We start from the raw sequence: 21,377 nt of genomic DNA, 5'->3' as shown, positions 1-21,377 counted from the left end.
AGGGCAGTTGGAAGAGATGAGCCAAGCATGGGATCTGCAGTATCACATACTGGGTCACAGAGAATCTTCTGGAAGTTACTGATGAATCAAGTGGTAATAGTCATCAGTGTCTGGGACTGAGAAGAAAATATGCAACTGGTGTATTTAAAACTGAGTAAAATTGAGGCAAAGGATTCAGGATGCCGCAGCAGTGAAGGGTTGTTTATGTTAGAGAGGAAGAAGAAGTGTTTGTCACTAAAGTGAATTATTCTACGAATACACTTAGAATTTGAAATTCCAGTTCAGGAAATAGTTTAGGCACAATAATAAACCGTGATGTTTATTGGACGACAGGCACGGGACCAAGCATTTCACACAGTTTATCCCTGTTGTACCTCACATCAGTCATCTGAGGTATATACCGTTATCAGCCACTATGTGAGAGTGCCCAGTGCATGATGGGTACCCAGTAAATAGTCGATGAACCTTACAGAGGCCAGAAAGGCGTCAAGGCAGAGAACATGGTGTAGAGGGCAAGGGTGGAAATGGCCGTGGGTAGGGCTTTGCAGTTTAAGGAAGGAGCTGGGCTGCAGGAGGGAGACAAACCATAACAACATGCACCCTGGTTCCCTCTATGAAAAGGGAATAACAATGTCTACTTCACAGGTGTGGTGAGAATTAAAGACATATTATACATAACAAGGCTAGCACAGAATCTGCACCTAGATACTCAGTATGTATCATTCCCCTTCTTAAGGGAAAATACGTTGTTTTCTAAAGTGAACAAAAGGTTGAATAAATAGAGTGAAACCAACTAATACCTAACACCATGCTGAGGCTGTGCACCGTCTTTGAGAGTCTTGGCTTCTCTTACGCAAAGGAAAAAACAATGCTGATTTGGGTAAGTAGGTGGGGGAGGACTGTGGGTTCATTTATGGGCCTGACCGCCACCACATAAACAAACTGTTGCTTGAAGAGGTGCAGAAGACTATTTTTAAATCATCATTCCCTTTTTCTGTAGCCACTGCCCAGCAAACAGCTTCCATGGAGCCAAAATGGGGTAAAGTCCTGGGGGCACCAACAGCAGAGGAGAGAAAAGAAGATGTGCTCTTAGGAAAGGCAGCTCGGGAAAACCTTGCCAAGCCAGGTGGCTTTGAATAACAGGAAGGAGGTCCCTGGGGTCCCAGAAGTATTCAAATCGAGCAGTAAAAATGGCCCCATCTCCCACAAAAGTAAGAAAGAGGAATAATGACACGGTTGTTCTTTAACAGGAATTTGCACAGCTCAGATATGAATGGGCTGGTACAGAAGGCTTTGGATGCTTCAAATGTCTATGAAAATATTGCCAATTATGTTAGTGAAGCCAATGAAACGGCAGAATTGGCTTTGAATATCACTGACCGAATTTATGATGTGAGTATTCCTATTTTTTTCAAGATTTTGTTTTTAAGTAATCTCTGCACCCAACGTGGGGCTCGAATTCCCAACCCCGAGATTAAGTCACATGTTCCACTGACTGAGCCAGCCAGGCACACTCCCCCACCCCAAGTATTCCCTTATTTTAAAGTTCATTTATATATTGCCTTTTCCCAGCTTATGACTTTACTGTTTTCTAATGTCATCGCTTGAGGTTCCACTGTAATGTCAATGGCAGAAAGGCCAAGAGAACTAAGAAAAGACCATTTTATTTTTGTTATGGTTTCAGTAGCACAACTTATTCAAAATGTGCCATACTCCTGTCAGCAAATGCCAGTTCCTTTGACAGCCTTTTTAAAACACAGTCCTTGAATAAAACATATTTAAGATGAGTCCGTGCTGATAGAGAAGATGCTTTATGCAACATTCACATTTTTTCAAATCAAAAATTGTTTATTGAGTGGCTTCTATTTGACAAGCACTTTGTTGAGACCTTGGCCAGACGCTGTTCTAGACTCACTGAATTTTCCTTGAAAAACATTTATCTTGAAATCGTCACGGACTTTATTTTCTCGTGTTCCCTTTTGACCTTGATTTTGAGCTATGGAAATGAAGTTGTATGAATTTTGCTTGGTGTTTAACAGATAAATGGTGTCATTTAAATCCTCAATCCATGAAAAGTGGATTTCTTCTGCTCTAATTCTAACTCTAACTCTTTCTACTCAATTCCTTTGTAGGCTGTGAGTGGGATTGATACTCAAATCATTTACCATAAGGATGAGAGTGAGAACCTCCTCAATCAAGCCAGAGAACTGCAAGCCAAGACAGATCCTAGTAAATATCTTCCCTTTCCTACCTTTCTTCTGATTTATAGCTGCTTCTCTCCTTTCATACAGTACTTCTGCATATGGATAGAGATTTCAAAATTCTAGGATTAAAGAACAAATGATCTTTTAACTGAATAGTACATTAATAGTTCTTGCTGAGATTCAAGGTGTAAAAAAAGCAAAGACTGGATATTTTTTTTTTAAGATTTTATTTATCTATTCAAGAGTGGGGGGAGGAGCAGAGGGAGAGGGACAACAGACTCCACGCAGAGCGCAGAGACAGATGCAGGGCTTGATCTCTTGACCCCAAGATCATGACCAAGTAGAAACCAAGAGATAATGCCATAAAATACACTTAACACTAAAACTATATTATACATAATTTAGTCTTTCTTGGACAATTCAGAAAGGCCTTTAAAATTTTACAATGAGTCAGCACTGGGAGAGTCAGAAGGATAGGATACCACAGAGCCATGTGGTTATTGGCACTTTCCTGTAGTTTGTGTTCACTAAGTTTACTGCATTTAGGACAAGCCAGTGACAATATGGGAAGAAGCATTTCCAAAGGTTAGTGTTTGCATCTATGAAAGCAAGCACATCCAAGTGGGGAAGGAAGAAAAAATAAAAGCAAAATCATGTTAGTCAATTTTGAATCTTGTGAGCTACTCTTAAAAACAATTGCATTGGCTAAGAATTTCACTAAACATTACTCATCTCTGAGCAAATGAACTCATACCTAAGGATGGTTGCACATTGACTAATGAGGTTGGAAATCCATTATCTAGCTAACTTCTAACTACCACCTAAAAACAAAGACCAAGTTCGAAACAGAAAACGTCACATAATTTTATCAAAGCAATTAATCTCAGTTCTAACCATGCATTTTCTTTTTCTTTTTTTTTTTACGAAGAGCACTATATGGAGAAAAAAAATGCATTTGTTTTTCCTACGCAGAATATTTAACTAGCTATGATAAAGCAACTATTATTTAATGTTTCCTGGGTAAACAAAGGCAATAAAAATGTTCTCTTCTAATTCATTCATTATATAAGTCTAGTCTTGAACATACTCTTTACAAAATAATTAGAATATTAGCAGCAACAATTTAGAATATAAAAGTAAAATATATTTTTTATTGAATATCATTAACATACAGCATTATATTAGTTCAGGTGTACAGTATAATGATTCAATTATTCTATATATTACTTAGTGCTCATCATGATAAGTATACTCTTAAAGGTAAAATATTTTTAAATAAATGTTGCCATATCTATGTATTGCTTTGTTTCTTGTGATGTGAAGACCAGAATATGTGAGTCTTCAGAACACAGTGACTTAAATATTTTATTCTCCTTGATAATTTGCAATGCAGTCTTGTCATTATTGAGTTATTGAACCTCATGAAAACAATTTTTCTTTCCCAGTAATAATATCTCTTCAAAGTTCTGTATTTTAAGTACAGATAAAATCTCTCTGCATTGGTCTCTGGATATTTTGCAGAGCTGGTTACCTATTTCATGATCTTGTTTGGTTAAATTTCTTCACATATTTATTTGCAAAAGGGACATCCATGGGGTGTTAGGACTGTGTGGGTCAGAACTTCCCTCCCTTTATACAACACACATTTGTGATATAAATTCAGATTTTCAGATTAAACTATATTTATCTACTGAGTTACATTACAATTTCAAATTACTGTTTATTCATTTCCAAATGACTTTCAATGATCGGTAATCTTTATATCCCAGATTTCCTTTCTTCATTATCTATATCAAATAGTTAGCAATCTATAATAAACTCAGGAAGCTGCTATTTAAAGGAATCTTCTACTGAATTCATTTGTAAAATGAAAAATGTTTATATAAAACAATAAGTTTCAGATAGGAAAGACTTTTTAGAAACATTTTTTTCTTATAAACATCCAGCCCAAGATAGAATTCTCTTCACCTATTTTTTTCAAGGGCTCCAAATATAGAGTTAAATATATTCTTTTTCAGTGTACGAGTCAGCATTTTTTGCAGCTCCAAACCCAAAAGGAAGATCTGAAAAGATTGTTTGTATTACGAATATTCAAAAATTGAAAGTAAAAGAGGGAGAAGGGGGTGTAATACAAAGTATGTTTAAGTCCCTCCTTGTATTCTGGGAAATTTTTGGCACTCCCCAGAGGAAAAAAGAAGTGCCTGTACTTTGTTTACATTGTAGTTGGTGACAGAATCCACTCAGCACCACTCATTTTATACCCACTATACCCAAGTGGGGAAAGACAACCGAACAAGAAGGCAGGCACACAAAGACTATAATAGAAAAGAGAAATTACACCATGGGAGAGTATATATTTACAAACCTATTGGAGAGAAAGAGAAGAGTATAATAGGAAGTGAAGAAATGATTTCTCTGTTTGTCAAAAAGCATAAATTTCCTGATGCTTTGGAAGTAAACAAAGCATGAACCAAGAATCCTTGGGAAAGTTCATCCTTCAGTTCAGACAACAAGATACTACATCATGACTTGTTTAGATTTGCTCCAAAATAACCCATTTTGAGACTATGTTGCAAGTGTACTTTCAAGAATTGTTTTGTAAGAATAAGACTATCAAACCTGATACAAGAACAAGTAGAAAATCTGATAGACTTATATGTACATATGTATGTGTAAGTTTAATCAGTAATTAAACCCTTCCCACAAAGAAATCTCAAGGCTCAGATGGCTTCCCCAGTGAATTCTTCCAAACATCTAAACAAATAAGACCACTAGTATATAAATTCTTCCAGAAAATTGAAAAAGAGGAAATATTGTCTAACTTGTTCTATTGAAGCCAACAAAACTAAGATACAAAACCTGATAAGGACATTATAAAAAAAAGGAAAATTGTAAGCCAAATTCTTTCACAAATAGAGATGTGAAAATCCTAATCAAGATATTAGCAAATCAAATCTAACACACACTGAAATGGTAATATGTGACCAAGTTAAGTTTATTCCAGGATTTCAGGGATAGTGTAACATTTAAAACATCAGTAGTAATTCACCACATTTAAAGAATATATCAGAAATTTCTTATGATCATCACACCACATGCAGGAATATTATTTAACAAAACTCAATACCCATTCATGTTTCAAAAAGACTCATAGCAAACTAAGAATAGAAGGCAACTTCTGTAATCTAAGAAAGAATAATAAAATAATAGTCAGCAAGCATATTAATACTGAAGTATTTAAAGTTTGCCCACTAAGATTAGAAACAAGACAAAGACACCCCACATTACCAATTCAATGTGTAAAAATCCAGTTTAATTCTGTGTACGATAAAATTAGAAATTAACTTTTTAAACTATTAGCACCATTTACAATAGCATAAAATACCTAGGAATAAAGCTGATGAAAGAAAAGATCTCTACACATAAAACTACACTATGCTATTGAAAGAAATTAAAGATGGTCTAAATAAGTGGAGATCAAAATGAGAATTTAGATCTACAGGAGAATAAATAAAAACTGTATGAACTGGAAGACTCAAATTTGTAAAAATGACAACTCTGCCAAATTTATCTATAAATTAAATATAATACCAACCGAAGTACCAGAACTATATGTAAATAGAGAAGATGATCCTAGAATTTCTATGGAAATGAGTGTGGGAGGAGCTAAGAAGCCAGCACAATCCTTAAAGAATAAAATCAAAGCTGGAAGACTTAAACCACCAGATATCAAGACATCACTCTACAGAAATTAAAACAGATACATAAAAGATATAAAAAATTACAATACTGTATCATTTTGTTTGAATAAAGTTTAAGAACAGACACAACTAACAGATGGAGATAGAATTCAGAATAGTGGTCATCCTTGGGTAATCACAGAGGGCCCAGGAAACTGAGTAGCAATAATGTTCTACTTGCTCAGTTTGTGAAAATTCGTTTATAATGTGCTCCCTTTTCTAGATGTATGTTGTATATCAATTAAAATTTTATTTAAAAATTAAGAAAAAAGAGGGCGCCTGGGTGGCTCAGTTGGTTAAGCGACTGCCTTCAGCTCAGGTCATGATCCTGGAGTCCCTGGATCGAGTCCCGTATCGGGCTCCCTGCTCGGCAGGGAGCCTGCTTCTGCCTCTGACCCTCCCCCCTCTCATGTGCTCTCTCTCTCTCATTTTCTCTGTCTCAAATAAATAAATAAAATCTTTAAAAAAAAAATTAAGAAAAAAGAATTATTCTTATATAATGGTCATCACAATAAACATAGACTTTTTTCTTTTCAGCTCTTTATCAACTCTGCTGCTAAGAGTTGTAAGTCACAGCAGTGCTGTATTTTTCAAAGAAGTTAGCCATTGTCTCTGCACCTTTTATGAGTCACTTTATGGCATCCTAAATCACTCCCAAGCAGTGTTACTAGTCTTCTATAGTCCTATACCTCTTAATTGGAATACCACTTTCCAATACTGGTGTTCTATGTTCACACCAGATTCAGAATATTATAGATGACTCCATGGTACGGATCAGAATTTTCCTTGTTGAAATGGAGATTTTTTTTCCCCTAGCATCTTGGCTCTACTGGTACTTTTTTTTTTTCTTCTTCTCCATAGGCAATGATGAGGCAGTAGCTGACACCAATAGGCGTGTGGATGGAGCCCTAGCAAGGAAGAGTGCTCTCAGAAACAGATTGAATGATGCCATTAAGCGACTACAAGCCACAGAGAGAGGTAAGGGTCACAGACAAGAACTTAACCCTCATCTGGTTTTTTGCTGGGATTAAAATAAACCCTTGAGGAAGGAGCACATGATCCCTTACTTGAAATCCTTTTATAAATAAATATTGTTTTCTGGTGACAAAAGAAACTATATTCATCACACACACACACATCCTGGAAAATAATTGTAAAAGCTATAATCATACCACCTAGGGGTGACCATTAAATTTGAGAGCATTTGTATGTGTGCGTACTTGTGCATGTGCATGTGTGCGTGTGCCTTAATGAGATCATGCTGTTTATACTATTTGGTAATCCACTTCCTTGTGAACATTCCTTCTTCGTTAATAAATATGCCCTAATTTTGTTACTGGGTCTCTCTGGCCCCAACTGTAAATAGCTGCCTCTGTTCCATGCCATGTCATTCTTATAGTACAAGTAGGGAGACCACCAAGCCAAATGGAGACACAAGAGCACTCATTTTGCCTAATCTGGGACTACAGTGGTATCTTAGGAAGATGGGCTGGGAACCAGATGTGCCTTCGCTGGTATAGTGAAAGTGGACACATTACTGCTGGATGTGAGTTTTCTCCTACGTGGAGCAAATCCAGCTAATGTATCATAGTACACCAAAACCCCAACCAGGAAGGTGTCATCCTTTGAGAATTGCTGTCATCAGCACCATCAGAGCTACCACATGCTGGGCACTGCACTGTGTTTTATATACATTACGTCATGTGGGGAAGTATCACCATTGCCTTGACATGGTAGTGAACCCTAAGGCTTGTCAAGGTTTGGGAACTTGCTCCAAAAGGCACAGCTCCAAAAAGAAGCAGACCCAGCATTCAGAGCTGCATCCATCAGAGTTCAGATCGTGTGAGGTTGAATTAAATGTTCCTCCACTTAAGAAAAAGTAAAGCTACAACCTCACCTGAGTGACTTTTATTACAAAAGTAATACATGATTATTATAGAAAGAGTAGAAAATACAGTTAGGAAGAAGAACAAAAGAAGAAAAATCTTTTATAATCTCATTACCTAGGAAAAAAACATTTTGTTGTAAACTTACATTATTTTTATTTTAAATACACAGTTTTTAAATAAAAATAGAATGTCACTATAGATACTATTTTGAAACTTGCTCTTACTATTTAAAAATAATTTTCCTTACTGATTTACTTCTGTAGTAGAACATCATTTTTATGGCAAAAGGTGTCCCACATTAGAAGAAAGTGATATTTACAGTGATTTCAGACATGAACATTTTATGAGATAAAATCTCGTATGTGTTTTCTGTGGATTTCTTACCAGGTCTCTAACCTGAAGAAATACTAATTACTTTTTTAAAAATATACCTCTAATTTGAAAATGTTTTAAGTGGGCTACATGATTTTAATGAGACTCGAGTCTTTCAAGCTCACTTTTTAATGCTACCTTAACAGTTTTCTAACATACCATAATTAACATATATTTAAAGATCTTTGTGCAGCTTAAAAATCCAAAACTTGAGGTCTGTTTTATCCCGGTGATTAAATGGATATTGATGTTCCCAACAAATGTCCTACTTCTCTGCAAAGTGAGTGTCCCTGTGCTCTGTGTGAAGGTGACACTCCACAGCGCTTGAGTCAGTCGAAGCTGATCACGGAGGAGGCTAACAAGACCACAGTGGAAGTCCAGCAGGCAGCCACTCCCATGGCTAACAATCTAACCAACTGGTCGCAAAATCTTCAGAGTTTTGACTCTTCTGCTTACAACACTGCAGTGGACTCTGCCCAAGATGCAGGTATCACGGTTTGCATCCAGTTGAATTGGCCGTTAAACTCAACACATCTTTCATTAAGAAGCATTTTTTTTTTCATTTGGGTGTTAGATTGGAATATTGTAGAAATTAGCTTAGAAAAAATGAAAAATTTTGCTCAGTTCATCTATCAATATATGTATGTGTATGTGCGTATGAAATATATATTTCACATAAAAACACTGGAGAGATTGGTTAAGAATCTTTTTTTTTCTAGATGAAATAGTGGCAACACTGATTTTTGTCAATGTTAAGTCTGTTCCTTTGGAGAAGAACGTCAATCACAAAATATTGGTTTACTTTTAGGAAATATATTTACTAAACTGCATTGCTTTGTCCTTACCTGAGTAAAGCAGGTTATTACCAACAAGTACTGACTACTGCCAAACATAACTGAAGGTTCCCATGAAGAACAGTTTGGGGGTGCCTGGGTGGTGCAGTCAGTTAACTTTCCGGCTCTTGGTTTCCACTCAGGTCATGATCTCGGGTCATGATATCAAGCCCCACACCAGGCTTTCTGCTCAGCATGGAGTCTGCTTGAGATTCTCTCTCCCTCTCCCTCTGTCCCTCCTGCTCATGCATGCTCTCTCTCTGTCTCTCTCAAATAAATAAATAAATCTCAAAAAAAAAAAATAGAAGAACAGTTTGTTGGCCAGTTTGAATACAAATTTATAGCAATGAAAATGAAATATTCTGTTATCTACCTAATTTATTTAGTTATACACAGATATTAAAATCACATATTACCATGTTTATTTAATCTCTTCTACCTCTTAAATATCAATGCCTTTGTCATGACTAGAACTTTCTGTTCTCCAGCATGGTTTTGCAGAACATATTACCTTCACTTCCACCTGAGTTAAGAAACAACTTTATTAATCCATATATGATCTGTCTGTCACTAGAAATTTTATCCCAGGTCACAAATATTCATTCCCGTTACAAGGAGATAATTGTTATGTTCATCTCTTAAGTATATACTTGTGAGTTCTTCCATGTAACCGCTCACCTAATTGCATTTAGAACTTGATCTTTCAAAGATTTGCCTACATGACATCTAACATTTACATTTATAAATACAGAGCCTCAGGAATATTTACTAAATCTGTGTTAAATTTTTTTCTTCCTTTTTCAGTCCAATCCATGATTCCAATAAGCATCCAGAACTACCACTAATTGAAACTGTTTCAGCCCTCTGTATTTTCCTCAGATAGCATTTTGTGGTTCAAATCAAAGTAAATGAAAGAGCATACCACAATATAAGACACTTTATAGGGGCGCCTGGGTGGCTCAGTCATTAAGCGTCTGCCTTCGGCTAAGGTCATGATCCTGGGGTCCTGGGATCGAGCCCCGTGTCAGGCTCCCTGCTCAGCTGGGAGTCTGCTTCTCCCTCTCCCTCTCCCTCTCCCCCTGCTTGTGTTCCCTCTTCCGCTGTGTCTCTCTCTGTCAAATAAATAAATAAATAAATAAATAAATAAATAAATAAATAAATAAACATTTAAAAAAAGAGAGACTTTATGAAGACTCTAATAGAAGGTGGCTCCCTTTCTCAGAGAACTGAGGACAGGGAAAACCTGTTTTATATATATTTCCATAATCAAAATTTAATGTAACACATTAAATATACTTTATTACCTGTAATTTTTAAAGACTGTTATACTATAAAATGGCTATTGCAGTCAGTCTTGCAAACAACAAATATTTATCTCTATATTAATCAATACAATAAAGTGATAATTGCTATTATTTTCCTTAATTCCATTCCTTACGATAGAGAAGCACCCTACTTCCTAAATAAAGAAAAGAGACTTATCCTTGGTCCTCACTGACATATTCTCCTGAATCTGAGTTTAGTTTGGCTCCAGTAAGAGGCTTCCGCTTTTCCTGCTGCTACAGCTTAGTGACCACGGCTCTGCCCTCCACTGGCAAAATACCCAAAAGATATTCATTCTCTAGTCCAGTGGTTCGTAAACCTTCGTGCACTTCCGAATCACCCGGGCCTCACTCCCAGAGTTTCTGATTCAGCAGGTTTGGGTTGGAGCCAAGATTTTGCTTTTCTAACAAGTTCCCTGATGATGCTGATGCTGCTGGTCTGTGGACCACACGTTGAGAACCACTGGTCCAGGTCATGAAACCTTAGAGAAGCTTATGCCATTCTCCCTGTTTGGGGTTTCTCTCATCTAGCTGTATAAATAGGATTTATTCTCTCTTTTTTTAAGATTTCATTTATTTAGGGCGCCTGGATGGCTCAGTTGGTTAAGTGACTGCCTTCGGCTCAGGTCATGATCCTGGAGTCCCCGGATCGAGTCCCGCATCAGGCTCCCTGCTCGGCGGGGAGTCTGCTTCTCCCTCTGACCCTCCTCCCTCTCATGTGCTCTCTCTCATTCTCTCTCTCTCAAAAAATAAATAAATAAAATCTTAAAAAAAAAAAAGATTTCATTTATTTATTTTAGAAAGAGAACATGTGAGCAGGGGAGGAGCAGAGGGAGAGGGACAAGCAGACTCCATGGTGAGTGCGGAGCAGGCACGGGGGCTCAATCTCACGTCCCTGAGATCATGACCTGAGCTGAAATCAAGGGTCTGGTGCTTAGCCAACTGAGCCACCCAGGTGCCCCTATTCCTTTTTCTACGTGTACCTCATACCTTAAAAAAAAACCAAAACAAAAAACACAACCTACAAAGTCAGTATGATGTGTTTGTCCCATCACCCTTATTGGCCCATAGACCATGGCGCCCATCCCCTCCTGTGGCACAACTGCCACTCCTCTGGGTGCTCTGTTCCTTCCTGCGTGTAGCTCTGCCTCCGTGTGGACCATTGCAGCGGCAGTGTGATGTAGGAATAGCCACCCTGGGAAGCAACGTTCCCACCTCCTTTTGCCCAGCCTTCCTTTAGACTTGTTACATGAGTTCCATTGGAAACGCAAGCAGACCCCGTGCTATACGGTGAAGGGAGCATCTGTATGTGTGTCGTGGGTCCTGCCCTTCAGAAATGTACATTGTAAGTCGGCTCACGCTACAAATACTTTTTAGACTGATAGACATTATAAATGCCGCAAAATAGGAATCGCTTATGTATTGGGCTTAACTATTCATTTTGCAGGGTTACAAATAATTATAGTTCTCACAGAAGTAAGCCTGTGTCTGTTGTCTCTTCACCTGATTCCTTACATATAGTTAATATTAGTTAATAGAGTTGAGATATTTACTCAAGTGATTAATTTTTATTAACTGCAGTAAGAAATCTGACAGAGGTTGTCCCTCAGCTCCTGGATCAGCTCCGCACCGTAGAACAGAAGCGGCCTGCGAGCAACGTCTCTGCCAGCATCCAGAGGATCCGGGAGCTTATTGCTCAGACCAGGAGCGTGGCCAGCAAGGTAAAAAGGACTCTGCGTCAGTACTCGCTGATCATGAGACCATGAAACTGAACAGCAAGGCCTCAGGCAGCTGCCAGAGCCTGGAACTTTTCTACTTCAGTAGTTTTTTGTTGTAGTTCTTTTTTTTTTTTTTTTTAATTTTATTTATTTGAGTGAGAGAACACAAGCAGGGGTGGGGGAAGGGCAGAGGCAGAGGGAGAAGCCGACTTCCCGCTGAGCAGGGAGTCCGATGCGGGACTCGATCCTAGGATGCTGGGATCACGACCTGAGCCGAAGGCAGATGCTTAACCCCCTGAGCCACCCAGGTGCCCCGTCCACTTCAATAGTTCTAAGCACCATCTGGATCTGTTCATTAGAATTGCATGAGGAGCTGTGAAAACTAAACCGGTTCCCAGTCCCAACCTCAAAGCCATCTATCAGGCTCTCTAGAGGACAGGCTCAATACCTGTATTTTTTAAAAGCGTCCATGTAATTCTTATGGATAGCCAAGATTAAGTCACAGGGTTAACCTAGTCAACAAAGCTCATAGAGCAAAAGAAATTGAGTAAAGCAAACACCAATAGAAGACTTGATTTATTCTTGTTATTATTATTAATTATTTGAATAGGTGTTTCAGTGCAACTACTATGTGGAATAATCTTGCCCATCTACCTCTTCAAGGAATTCTCTGGTATAACACTGATAATAGGGAGCCTTCACTGACCCCTCCACAGGCATCACTGGGGAATCACAGACCACCTAAACTGAACAATCTCAACAGAGGCCCTGTCCTGAGATGCAGAGGCCACACGGTGACACCAAAACTCAATTAATGTTTTCAGTGTGGTAAATAGGGCTCATTCTTGGCCCTCTTTTTCATTTATTTTTTATTAATGTATAGACCGGCATCATTTTTACAGCCGAATTATATGGTTTTATTTTCTCAATTGCGAATTGGCCTGAACAGACCATGGGCCCGAAGTACTCACAGAAAGAAGGGTTGGAAATCAACTATTTTGTAATGGAGGAGATTATTATTGGTAAATATATCCAACTTTTAAATGATATGTGATAATTGGTCCCACACCACAAATTACCTTTGTTAGATACTTTGGGGAGCATTTCAAAAAAAGCTTAGCATGAAGAAATGTTATTTCCAAAGATAGGTTTCTGTGAGCGCTTTCTGGTAATTTGATTTAAATGGAGAAGAATTTAAATCAAGAACTTGATTTAAATGGTTCAATAATTAATCACCTAAAACCATTTTCTAAAGAGAGTCTTGGCAATGCCTTTGGGAGCCCACTTGGCTCCCCGAAGTGAGATGCTTTCTGTGCAGATATATTTCCTTCTCAGACTCAATTTTTACAAAAAAAAAAGACTTTAATCCCGTGAACTGTTTGATTGTTTATTAAGATGATTGATTTTTACTCAACTAGCAACGTAGGACAGCTGTATTCTAGGCACTTGGGAATATAATCTTGAGTTTACTGACAGTCAGTATTAACCAAATCAATATTAAATAATGGGTGTCAATACATCTAATTATTCAGAAATATTTGCATGAGTGGCATGGATATAAAAAGTCTCTCCACTTCTGAATACTCAGAAAATCACCCTGAACTATTTCATTAAGCTCAGCTTATTAATTTGGGCCTCTCAGAAATACATCTACTGAATTATGCTTTGTTTTGATGCCTTTCTAAGAATTATTATAAGAAACATCTTAATGAACTCCTCTTTACAATTATAATGATGATAGAGCCAGGAACTGGAAAGTACTTTATAGTTATTATCTTATTTCATTCAGCAAATTTTTTTGTCAGCATTTTACAGTTGAAGAAACTGCAGGTTAAGTGACTTGTTCATGGTTACATAGCTAGTAAGAGGCAAAACCAGGTTTCAGGTCCCTAAGCCTCCAAAGCTGGGTCTAGAACCCTCCCAACAGTCCAGGCATGCTCAAGGGTGTTACTCACAGCCTTACTTCATGTTCCTCTTTTGAAGACCCTGAGGAGAAAGTTCTAGCCATAGTAGTATCCAAGATGAGTTATACTTCTCCTGATCAATTAGTCGTTGTTAATTTTATGGGCCTCATGAATTGTATAACTGACCAGGAATCCCGTCAAGCTGTTTAGTTCACTCCAACCAAGTGTGTAGTTAATTGTGGAATTCGTATTTATCCTCATCGTGGATCTGCTTTGTCACGCTTTTTTGGCTTCCTTTCACCCCACTTTAAATTTAAATGACGATGTTATCATCTGCCTTGACCCCTCTCTCCCACAAGGTGAGGACATCAGGAAACAAGGACAAGGAAAGGAGTAGGGCTCAGAGAGCCCATAAAGACTGAGGGAAGCCCGCTGGGAACCATGGGAGAGAGTTGTGCCCATTTCTGCAGGTTGCTTTTAACAGAAACATTCTGTAACTCCAGATCCAAGTCTCAATGATGTTCGACGGCCAGTCAGCAGTCGAGGTGCACCCCAAAACCAGTATGGATGACTTAAAGACCTTCACGTCCCTGAGCCTGTACATGAGACCTCCCCCCGTGAAGCAGCCAGAGCTGGCTGGGGCTACAGACCGCTTCATCCTGTACCTCGGAAGCAAACACGTAAGAGCAGGACATGGTTTTGGTTTTTTTTTCTAGTAAATTTATTTATTTTTTTAACTTCTTCCTTTTTTTAATTTAAATTCAATTAGCCAACAGAGTACGTCATTAGTTTCAGATGTAGAGTTCAATAATTCATCAGTTGCGTATAACACCCAGGAGAACATGACATTTGAAAAGAGAGAATAATATTCAAAGGAAAGACAGGTGCTTTTCTCTTGCCTTAAAACAAAACTACCTATGCACACAAACAAAATTCCCGTTCTGGTAACTCAAAAAGTACAGATCACTTTAATGCCAAGACTGAAGTAGTGATTTAAAGACAAGTAATTTCTTCTCTGTGTGGGATATTTCTGGGGCTGCTTCATTATCAGCCTCACACTGCTCATTGAATGTAGCATTTCAAGGACTTTGGGGGCACGGAGGCCTATTACGTGTGATGCTGCACCCTGTTTGAAGAGGCAGAGCAATCGGTATCAGCAGGCTGCATTATGTCCCTGGGTTAACCGGACCGGATTAGCACACTCCTGGAAGCCATTGAATGTCCACAAGCCTGCAGTTGCCTGCCTCCCTGTCCGGGATGCGCTTGGACACGCACAAGGGGGCAGCAGACCGATGTAGCCACAGGGAGGCTGAAAAGGAAGAGACACTGCCCAATCTAACAGAAACTTTGTAACAATTCAGGCTGGATTTGCCTTGGAGACAGCCAAGCACTTGGATTGATGATCGTCCTTTAAAGAAATGAAAACAAAATATCATATTCCTTCATATGGATTTTACTTAAATGACTTCTTGACATTTCAGGCCAAAAAAGAATACATGGGTCTTGCAATCAAAAACGATAACCTGGTATACATTTATAATTTGGGAGCTAAGGATGTAGAGATTCCCCTGGACTCCAAACCCGTCAGTACCTGGCCTGCCTACTTCAGCATTGTCAAGATTGAAAGGTAAAGTGAACATGGCTTCTGTGCACATTTCATAAGAAATCTGTTGAACACATGCGTGTGCACACGCACGCACATGCACACACACACACACACAGTCTTCCTGTCGATGTTTAAATAGCATTTTCTTCCCTTTATTGTTGTTCCTCTTTTTCTCCATTATTCCTATAGTCCTTCCCAAATACCTAAGTGGAAAACAAAAGATTAGAAAAAAAAAATACTTATCATTTCTAAAGAGCAATCTGATTATTGGATCTTTTTATCTGGCCAATCCATGCGTTAATTCCAAGATGGAATATCTTTTTTTTTTCCTCTTTCCATTGATTGTTGACATTCTGTAAAAGCTTACGCATGTGATAAAGTCAAATCACCAATTCTGTGATGAGGGAACATTCACATTCTGACATTTAAAAAAACATATTTTCTACAAATTATCTGGCTAATAAAGACTGAAAATTCTTAACAGGGTAGGAAAACATGGAAAGGTGTTTTTGACAGTCCCAAGTCTAAGTAGCACTGCAGAGGAAAAGTTTATTAAGAAGGGAGAATTTGCGGGAGATGACTCCTTGTTGGATCTGGACCCTGAGGACACCGTGTTTTATGTTGGTGGCGTGCCTTCAAACTTCAAGGTAAGCTATCCAGCCAGATTTGGACTTACTGAAAATCTACACTGATTGTTTTTAAAAAATCCATAAAACCTACAAGGATTTGGGGGTGGGATAGAAATCTTGATGTTTCTATAAATCTGGTACATAAATCTGGTCTGTGCTGCCCATATTTTCATGGTGTCAAGTGCTTTCAAGCTATAGCTAACACTTGAATATCAATTAATTTCATTCAGATACATGTATATGTAATTGATATTACCCCCACCCGCTACTACAAGAGTGTGTGGACCTTGTGGGCTTGCTAGGTTCACAATGACAGTTTCGAAACCTCAGTTATTTCAATGAATATAGACATGAAATAAAATACTTGGGATGAGGAAAGGGGTGGACCTAGGCTGGAGTATGAGGCCTGGTGAAGGGCAAACAAATGAAAGGCCCAGATAGGGAGATAGGGAGTTGATGTAGGATTTCAATCCCAAGGCTATTACTTACTAGTTACAGGCATATTATTGAACCTCTCTGAGAATTACTTTCCTTCTGTTGATATGAAAACAGGAATACCTACCTCAAAGAGCTGCTGAAAGAATTGATGTTGGTACTGAATTCACTGTTCAGTATGTGACTGATACATAGTATATACTCAACAAATCCCATTCTGTCTACTAGATAAGCACAACTGAAAAATCATTGTTTATCTAAATTATCTGGCCCAGAGGAGACACAGGTCTAGAAAGATATTTATATATATGGGTAGTTCCCCTTGACCCATTATCTATTTCATTGTCTGTTCTGTATCATCTGGGTGAAATGCGATCATGGGGTAATTGACTTTGTCTGTTGCACAGCTCCCAGCAAGCTTAAACCTGCCTGGCTTTGTTGGCTGCCTGGAATTAGCCACTTTGAATAGTGATGTGATCAGCTTGTACAACTTTAAGCACATCTATAACATGGATCCCTCCAAGTCAGTACCCTGTGCCAGGTAAGAAAGTGTTAAGAGTACTAAGGACTTTGATAGCCACATGAGAGCAGCGGATGAAACAAACGTGGATCAATACTCAGGTTCTCAATTTTTTCTTTGGAGAACCCAGTCTTGAAATTGCATAATAATCATGCCTGCAAAAATCATTTCAGTTCTTCTCTATCACAGATGATCATGTACAATTATTAAAAGTGTTAAACAACTTGTTTGCAGCTTTAATTGAGGATTCCAGAGGCTATGGGGCACCTGGATGGCTCAGTCAGTGAAGCATCTGCCTTCAGCTCAGGTCATGGTCCTTGGTCCTGGGATCGAGCCCCACATTGGGCTACTTGCTCAACGGGGGCCTGCTTCTCCCTCTGCCTGCCCCTCCCCCTGCTTGTGCTCTCTCTCTCTGACAAATAAATAAAATCTTTTTAAAAAAAGGATTCCAGAGACTGGAAACTTCTGTTGTCTTAGCACAAAGGGTAGAAAAGAAATCCATTCAAAATAACTCATTAGGATAAGGAAGATGTGGTATATATATATACAATGGAATACAATGAGGGGTGCCTGGGTGGCTCAGATGGTTAAGCATCTGCCTTCGGCTCGGGTCATGATCCCAGGGTCCTGGGGTCGAGCCCCACGTCCGGCTCCTGGCTCAGCGGGGAGCCTGCTTCTTCCTCTGCCTCTCCCCCTGCTTGTGCTCTCTCTCTCTCTCTCTCTCTCTCTCTGTATCCCTGTGTCTCGAGTGAATAAATAAAAATCTTTAAAAAAAAAAAAAAGGAATACAATGAGATCTTGCCATTTGCAACAACGTGAATGGATCTAGAGAGTATAATGCTAAGCAAAATAAGTCAGTCAGAGGAAGACAAATACCATATGTTTCACTCATATGTGGAATTTAAGAAATAAAACAGATGAACATGGGGTGGGGGAGAGAGAGGCAAACCAGAAAACAAACTCTTACCTTTAGAGAACAAAGTGAAGGTTGCTGGAGGGGAGGTGGGCAGGGGGACGGCCTAGATGAGTGATAGGCATTAGGAGGGCACTTGCTGTGATGAGCACTGAGTGTTGTATGTAAGGGATAAATCACTAAATTCTAAACCTGAAACTAAAAAAATTTAAAAAATAAAAAATAAAACCATTCATTTAACTTACCTATAGATACTTCTCCATGTCTTCCATGTAGACATTGGAACTTCGTTTATTTTTTTCAAGTTTTTATTTAAATTCCAGTTAGTTAACATACAGTGTAATATTAGTTTCAGGTGTAGAATTTAGTGATTCATCCCTTACATACAACACCCAGTGCTCATCACAGCAAGTGCCCTCCTTAATGCCTATCATCCCTCCAGCCCGTCTCCCCCCACCACCGCCCCTCCAGCAATCCTCAGTTTGTTCTCTATAGTTTTCTGGTTTCTGGTTTGCCTCTCTTTTTTTCCCCCTATGTTCATCTGTTTTGTTTCTTAAATTCCACATATTTAAATGCTGTAAGATCCATGGAAGATGTCATAACAATGGGTTGAAAGGGCCTCATGTGAAAAGCGTAATGCAAACTGTCATGTTCATATGATCCTTGCATTTTTATTTCAGAGATAAACTGGCCTTCACTCAGAGTCGGGCCGCCAGCTATTTCTTCGATGGCTCTAGTTATGCCGTGGTAAGGGATATCACGAGGAGGGGGAAATTTGGTCAGGTGACTCGCTTTGACATAGAAGTTCGAACACCAGCTGACAATGGCCTCGTGCTCCTGATGGTCAATGGAGTGAGTAAAAATAAAAGTCCTTTATCTTCTCCGTTATATCCTCTACTTTCTCCTATGCATATTACTAGGAACCTTCCCAGGTTGAGTGTGTCATGCCACCAACCTGAAGTTTTCGTTTAGAAAGCAAAATTGGATTTCTTTTTCTTTAGGGAAGTGATGTCAGCAATAAGTAATTACTGCAGCTCTGAAATGCATTTTTGGATGTATGTTAAATATAACCCCCTTTAATAAACTAGGGAATCTTGCAGAAAATCAGCACCAAGGTCTAGGTGGGTAGTGTGTCTGCAGAAATTTAGCACTGACTTTTTTACATCATATGCCTATATCAGTTAAAAAAAAATAGCATGCTTACTATAAATATATGCATTTCTTTATTAATGATATACATCAAAGTGTGAAATAGTGTACTTTATTAATGATTTTTCATAATAATAATCCATATTTTATTATAGAGATAATATTCAAAACTAGGAATAAGAGACAATTTGTATAAAGATAAAATATTGAATAAAAATAAATACAACTTTAAAATAAAGATGAAATAAAATAAAATTATTTTCTATTTGTTAATGGTATAAATATTAATAGCAGTGTTAGTAAGAACAATGTAATTAAATATGCCTATGTTTTTTGGAAGTCTCATTAACTCTTTGAGATACAGTGACTCAAAAGTCTTATCCTAAGTCCAACTGATTTCAATACTAAGTTTTATTGACTGTCAAAACTGAACAAAGTACCTCAAAAATAAACATGTAAGATGTGTATCATTGGCAATGCTGACTAAATCATGATACCATTTTTCAGTCCTTTTCACTAATTGGCAAAAGTTGTCTTTGAATTTGGCTGGTACGTTTCCATCTTTTCTGATGTCAGTTCTTGCTAGCTAATCAGATGTTGCATCATTTTATAAACTTCAGCAAAAGAACTCAAGACCATTGAAATCTTTATTTAAAATATTTTAAAACAGGTTAGAAATTTTTTTCTAAAATTATTTTAATAGTGCAGATGAGAGTTTTTATAGATAGTATACATTGTTTTCATCAATGAATTCATTTAACAATAGAAAATTTTACAAATATGTTTTTTAAAAACCATCTCTCCAGAGTACAACTTTCTTCAAGAAAGTTACTTTCTCTTCAGTAATCTGTTGCATTCCTATACACTAATAATGAAGCAACACAAAAAGAAATTAAGAAAAAAATCTCATTTGTAATTGCACCAAAAATAATAAAATATCTAGAAATAAACTTAACTAAAGAGGTGAAAGGTCTGTACTCTGAAAACTATAAAACACTGATGAAAGAAATTAAATAGGAAGACATTCCATGCTCATGGATTAGAAGAATAAATATTGTCAAATGTCTATACTACTCAAAGCAGTCTACAGATTTAATGGAATCCCTATCAAAATGCCAACAGCATTTTTCACAAAACTAAAAAAAAATCCTAAAATTTGTATGGAACCAGAAAAGACCCTGAATAGCCAAAGCAATCTTGAAAAAGAAAAACAAAACCAGAGGTCTCATAATTACAGTGCAAGTTATATTACAAAGCTGTAGTAATCAAAACAGTATGGTGCTGGCACAAAAATAGACACATGGATCAATGGAACAGAATGGAAAACCCATAAATAAACTCACAACTCTATGGTCAATTAATCTTCAACAAAGGATAAATGAATATACAATGAGGAAAAGACAGTCTCTTCAACAAATGGTGGTGGGAAAACTGGACAGCTACATGCAAAAGAATGAAACTGGACCACATTCTTATACCATACACAAAATAAACTCAAGATGGGTTAAAGACCTAAATGTGAGACCTGAAACCATAAAAATCCTAGAAGAGAGCACAGGCAGTAATGTCTCTGACATTGGCCTTAGCAACATTTTTCTAGATGTGTCTCCTGAGACAAGGGAAAAAAGCAAAAATAAGCTATTGGGACTACATCAAAATAAAAAGCTTCTGCACGGTGAAGGAAACAAGCAACAAAACTCAAAGGCAGCCTATGGGATGGGAGAAAATATTTGCAAATGACATATCTGATAAAGGGTTAGTATCCAAAATATATAAAGAACTGATACAACTCAACACCCAAAAAAACAAATAATCCAATTTAAAAATGGGCAGAAGACATGAACAGACATTTCTCCAAAGAAGATATCCAGATGGCCAACAGACACATGAAAAGATCTCAATCTCACTCATCATCAGGGAAATGCAAATCAAAACTACAATGAGAAGAAAGAAAAACTACAATGAGGTATCACCTCACACATGTCAGAATGGCTGAAGTAAAAAACACAAGAAACAGGTGTTGGTAGAGAAGTGAAAAAAAAGGGACCCTCTTGCACTGTTGGTGGGAATGCAAACTGATGCAGCCACTGTGGAAAACAGTGTGGAGGTTCCTCAAAAAATTAAGATAGAACTACCCTTTGAT

The 21,377-nt window shown here is 37.9% G+C and overlaps 1 protein-coding gene across 2 annotated transcripts in view; it reads left to right on the top strand.

Annotated features, from left to right (window-relative positions):
- Positions 1-21,377, top strand: part of LAMA4 (laminin subunit alpha 4) — a 150,927-nt gene that overhangs the window by 101,953 nt on the left and 27,597 nt on the right. For both annotated transcript variants that reach the window (XM_064598016.1, XM_064598015.1), the window contains exons 14-23: positions 1,251-1,392; positions 2,133-2,229; positions 6,806-6,922; positions 8,513-8,692; positions 11,942-12,081; positions 14,486-14,662; positions 15,464-15,609; positions 16,073-16,235; positions 17,060-17,193; positions 18,766-18,937. In XM_064598016.1, the coding sequence (XP_064454086.1) occupies positions 1,251-1,392; positions 2,133-2,229; positions 6,806-6,922; positions 8,513-8,692; positions 11,942-12,081; positions 14,486-14,662; positions 15,464-15,609; positions 16,073-16,235; positions 17,060-17,193; positions 18,766-18,937 (1,468 nt within the window). The remainder of the gene's footprint in view (positions 1-1,250; positions 1,393-2,132; positions 2,230-6,805; positions 6,923-8,512; positions 8,693-11,941; positions 12,082-14,485; positions 14,663-15,463; positions 15,610-16,072; positions 16,236-17,059; positions 17,194-18,765; positions 18,938-21,377) is intronic.

Source organism: Mirounga angustirostris, unplaced genomic scaffold, assembly GCF_029215605.1.
Source record: "Mirounga angustirostris isolate CCGP_5_RB_7025 unplaced genomic scaffold, mMirAng1.0.hap1 SCAF_8, whole genome shotgun sequence".
NCBI lineage: Eukaryota > Metazoa > Chordata > Mammalia > Carnivora > Phocidae > Mirounga > Mirounga angustirostris.
The sequence above is the reverse complement of the archived record's forward strand: the minus strand, read 5'-3'. Positions and strand labels throughout refer to the sequence as shown.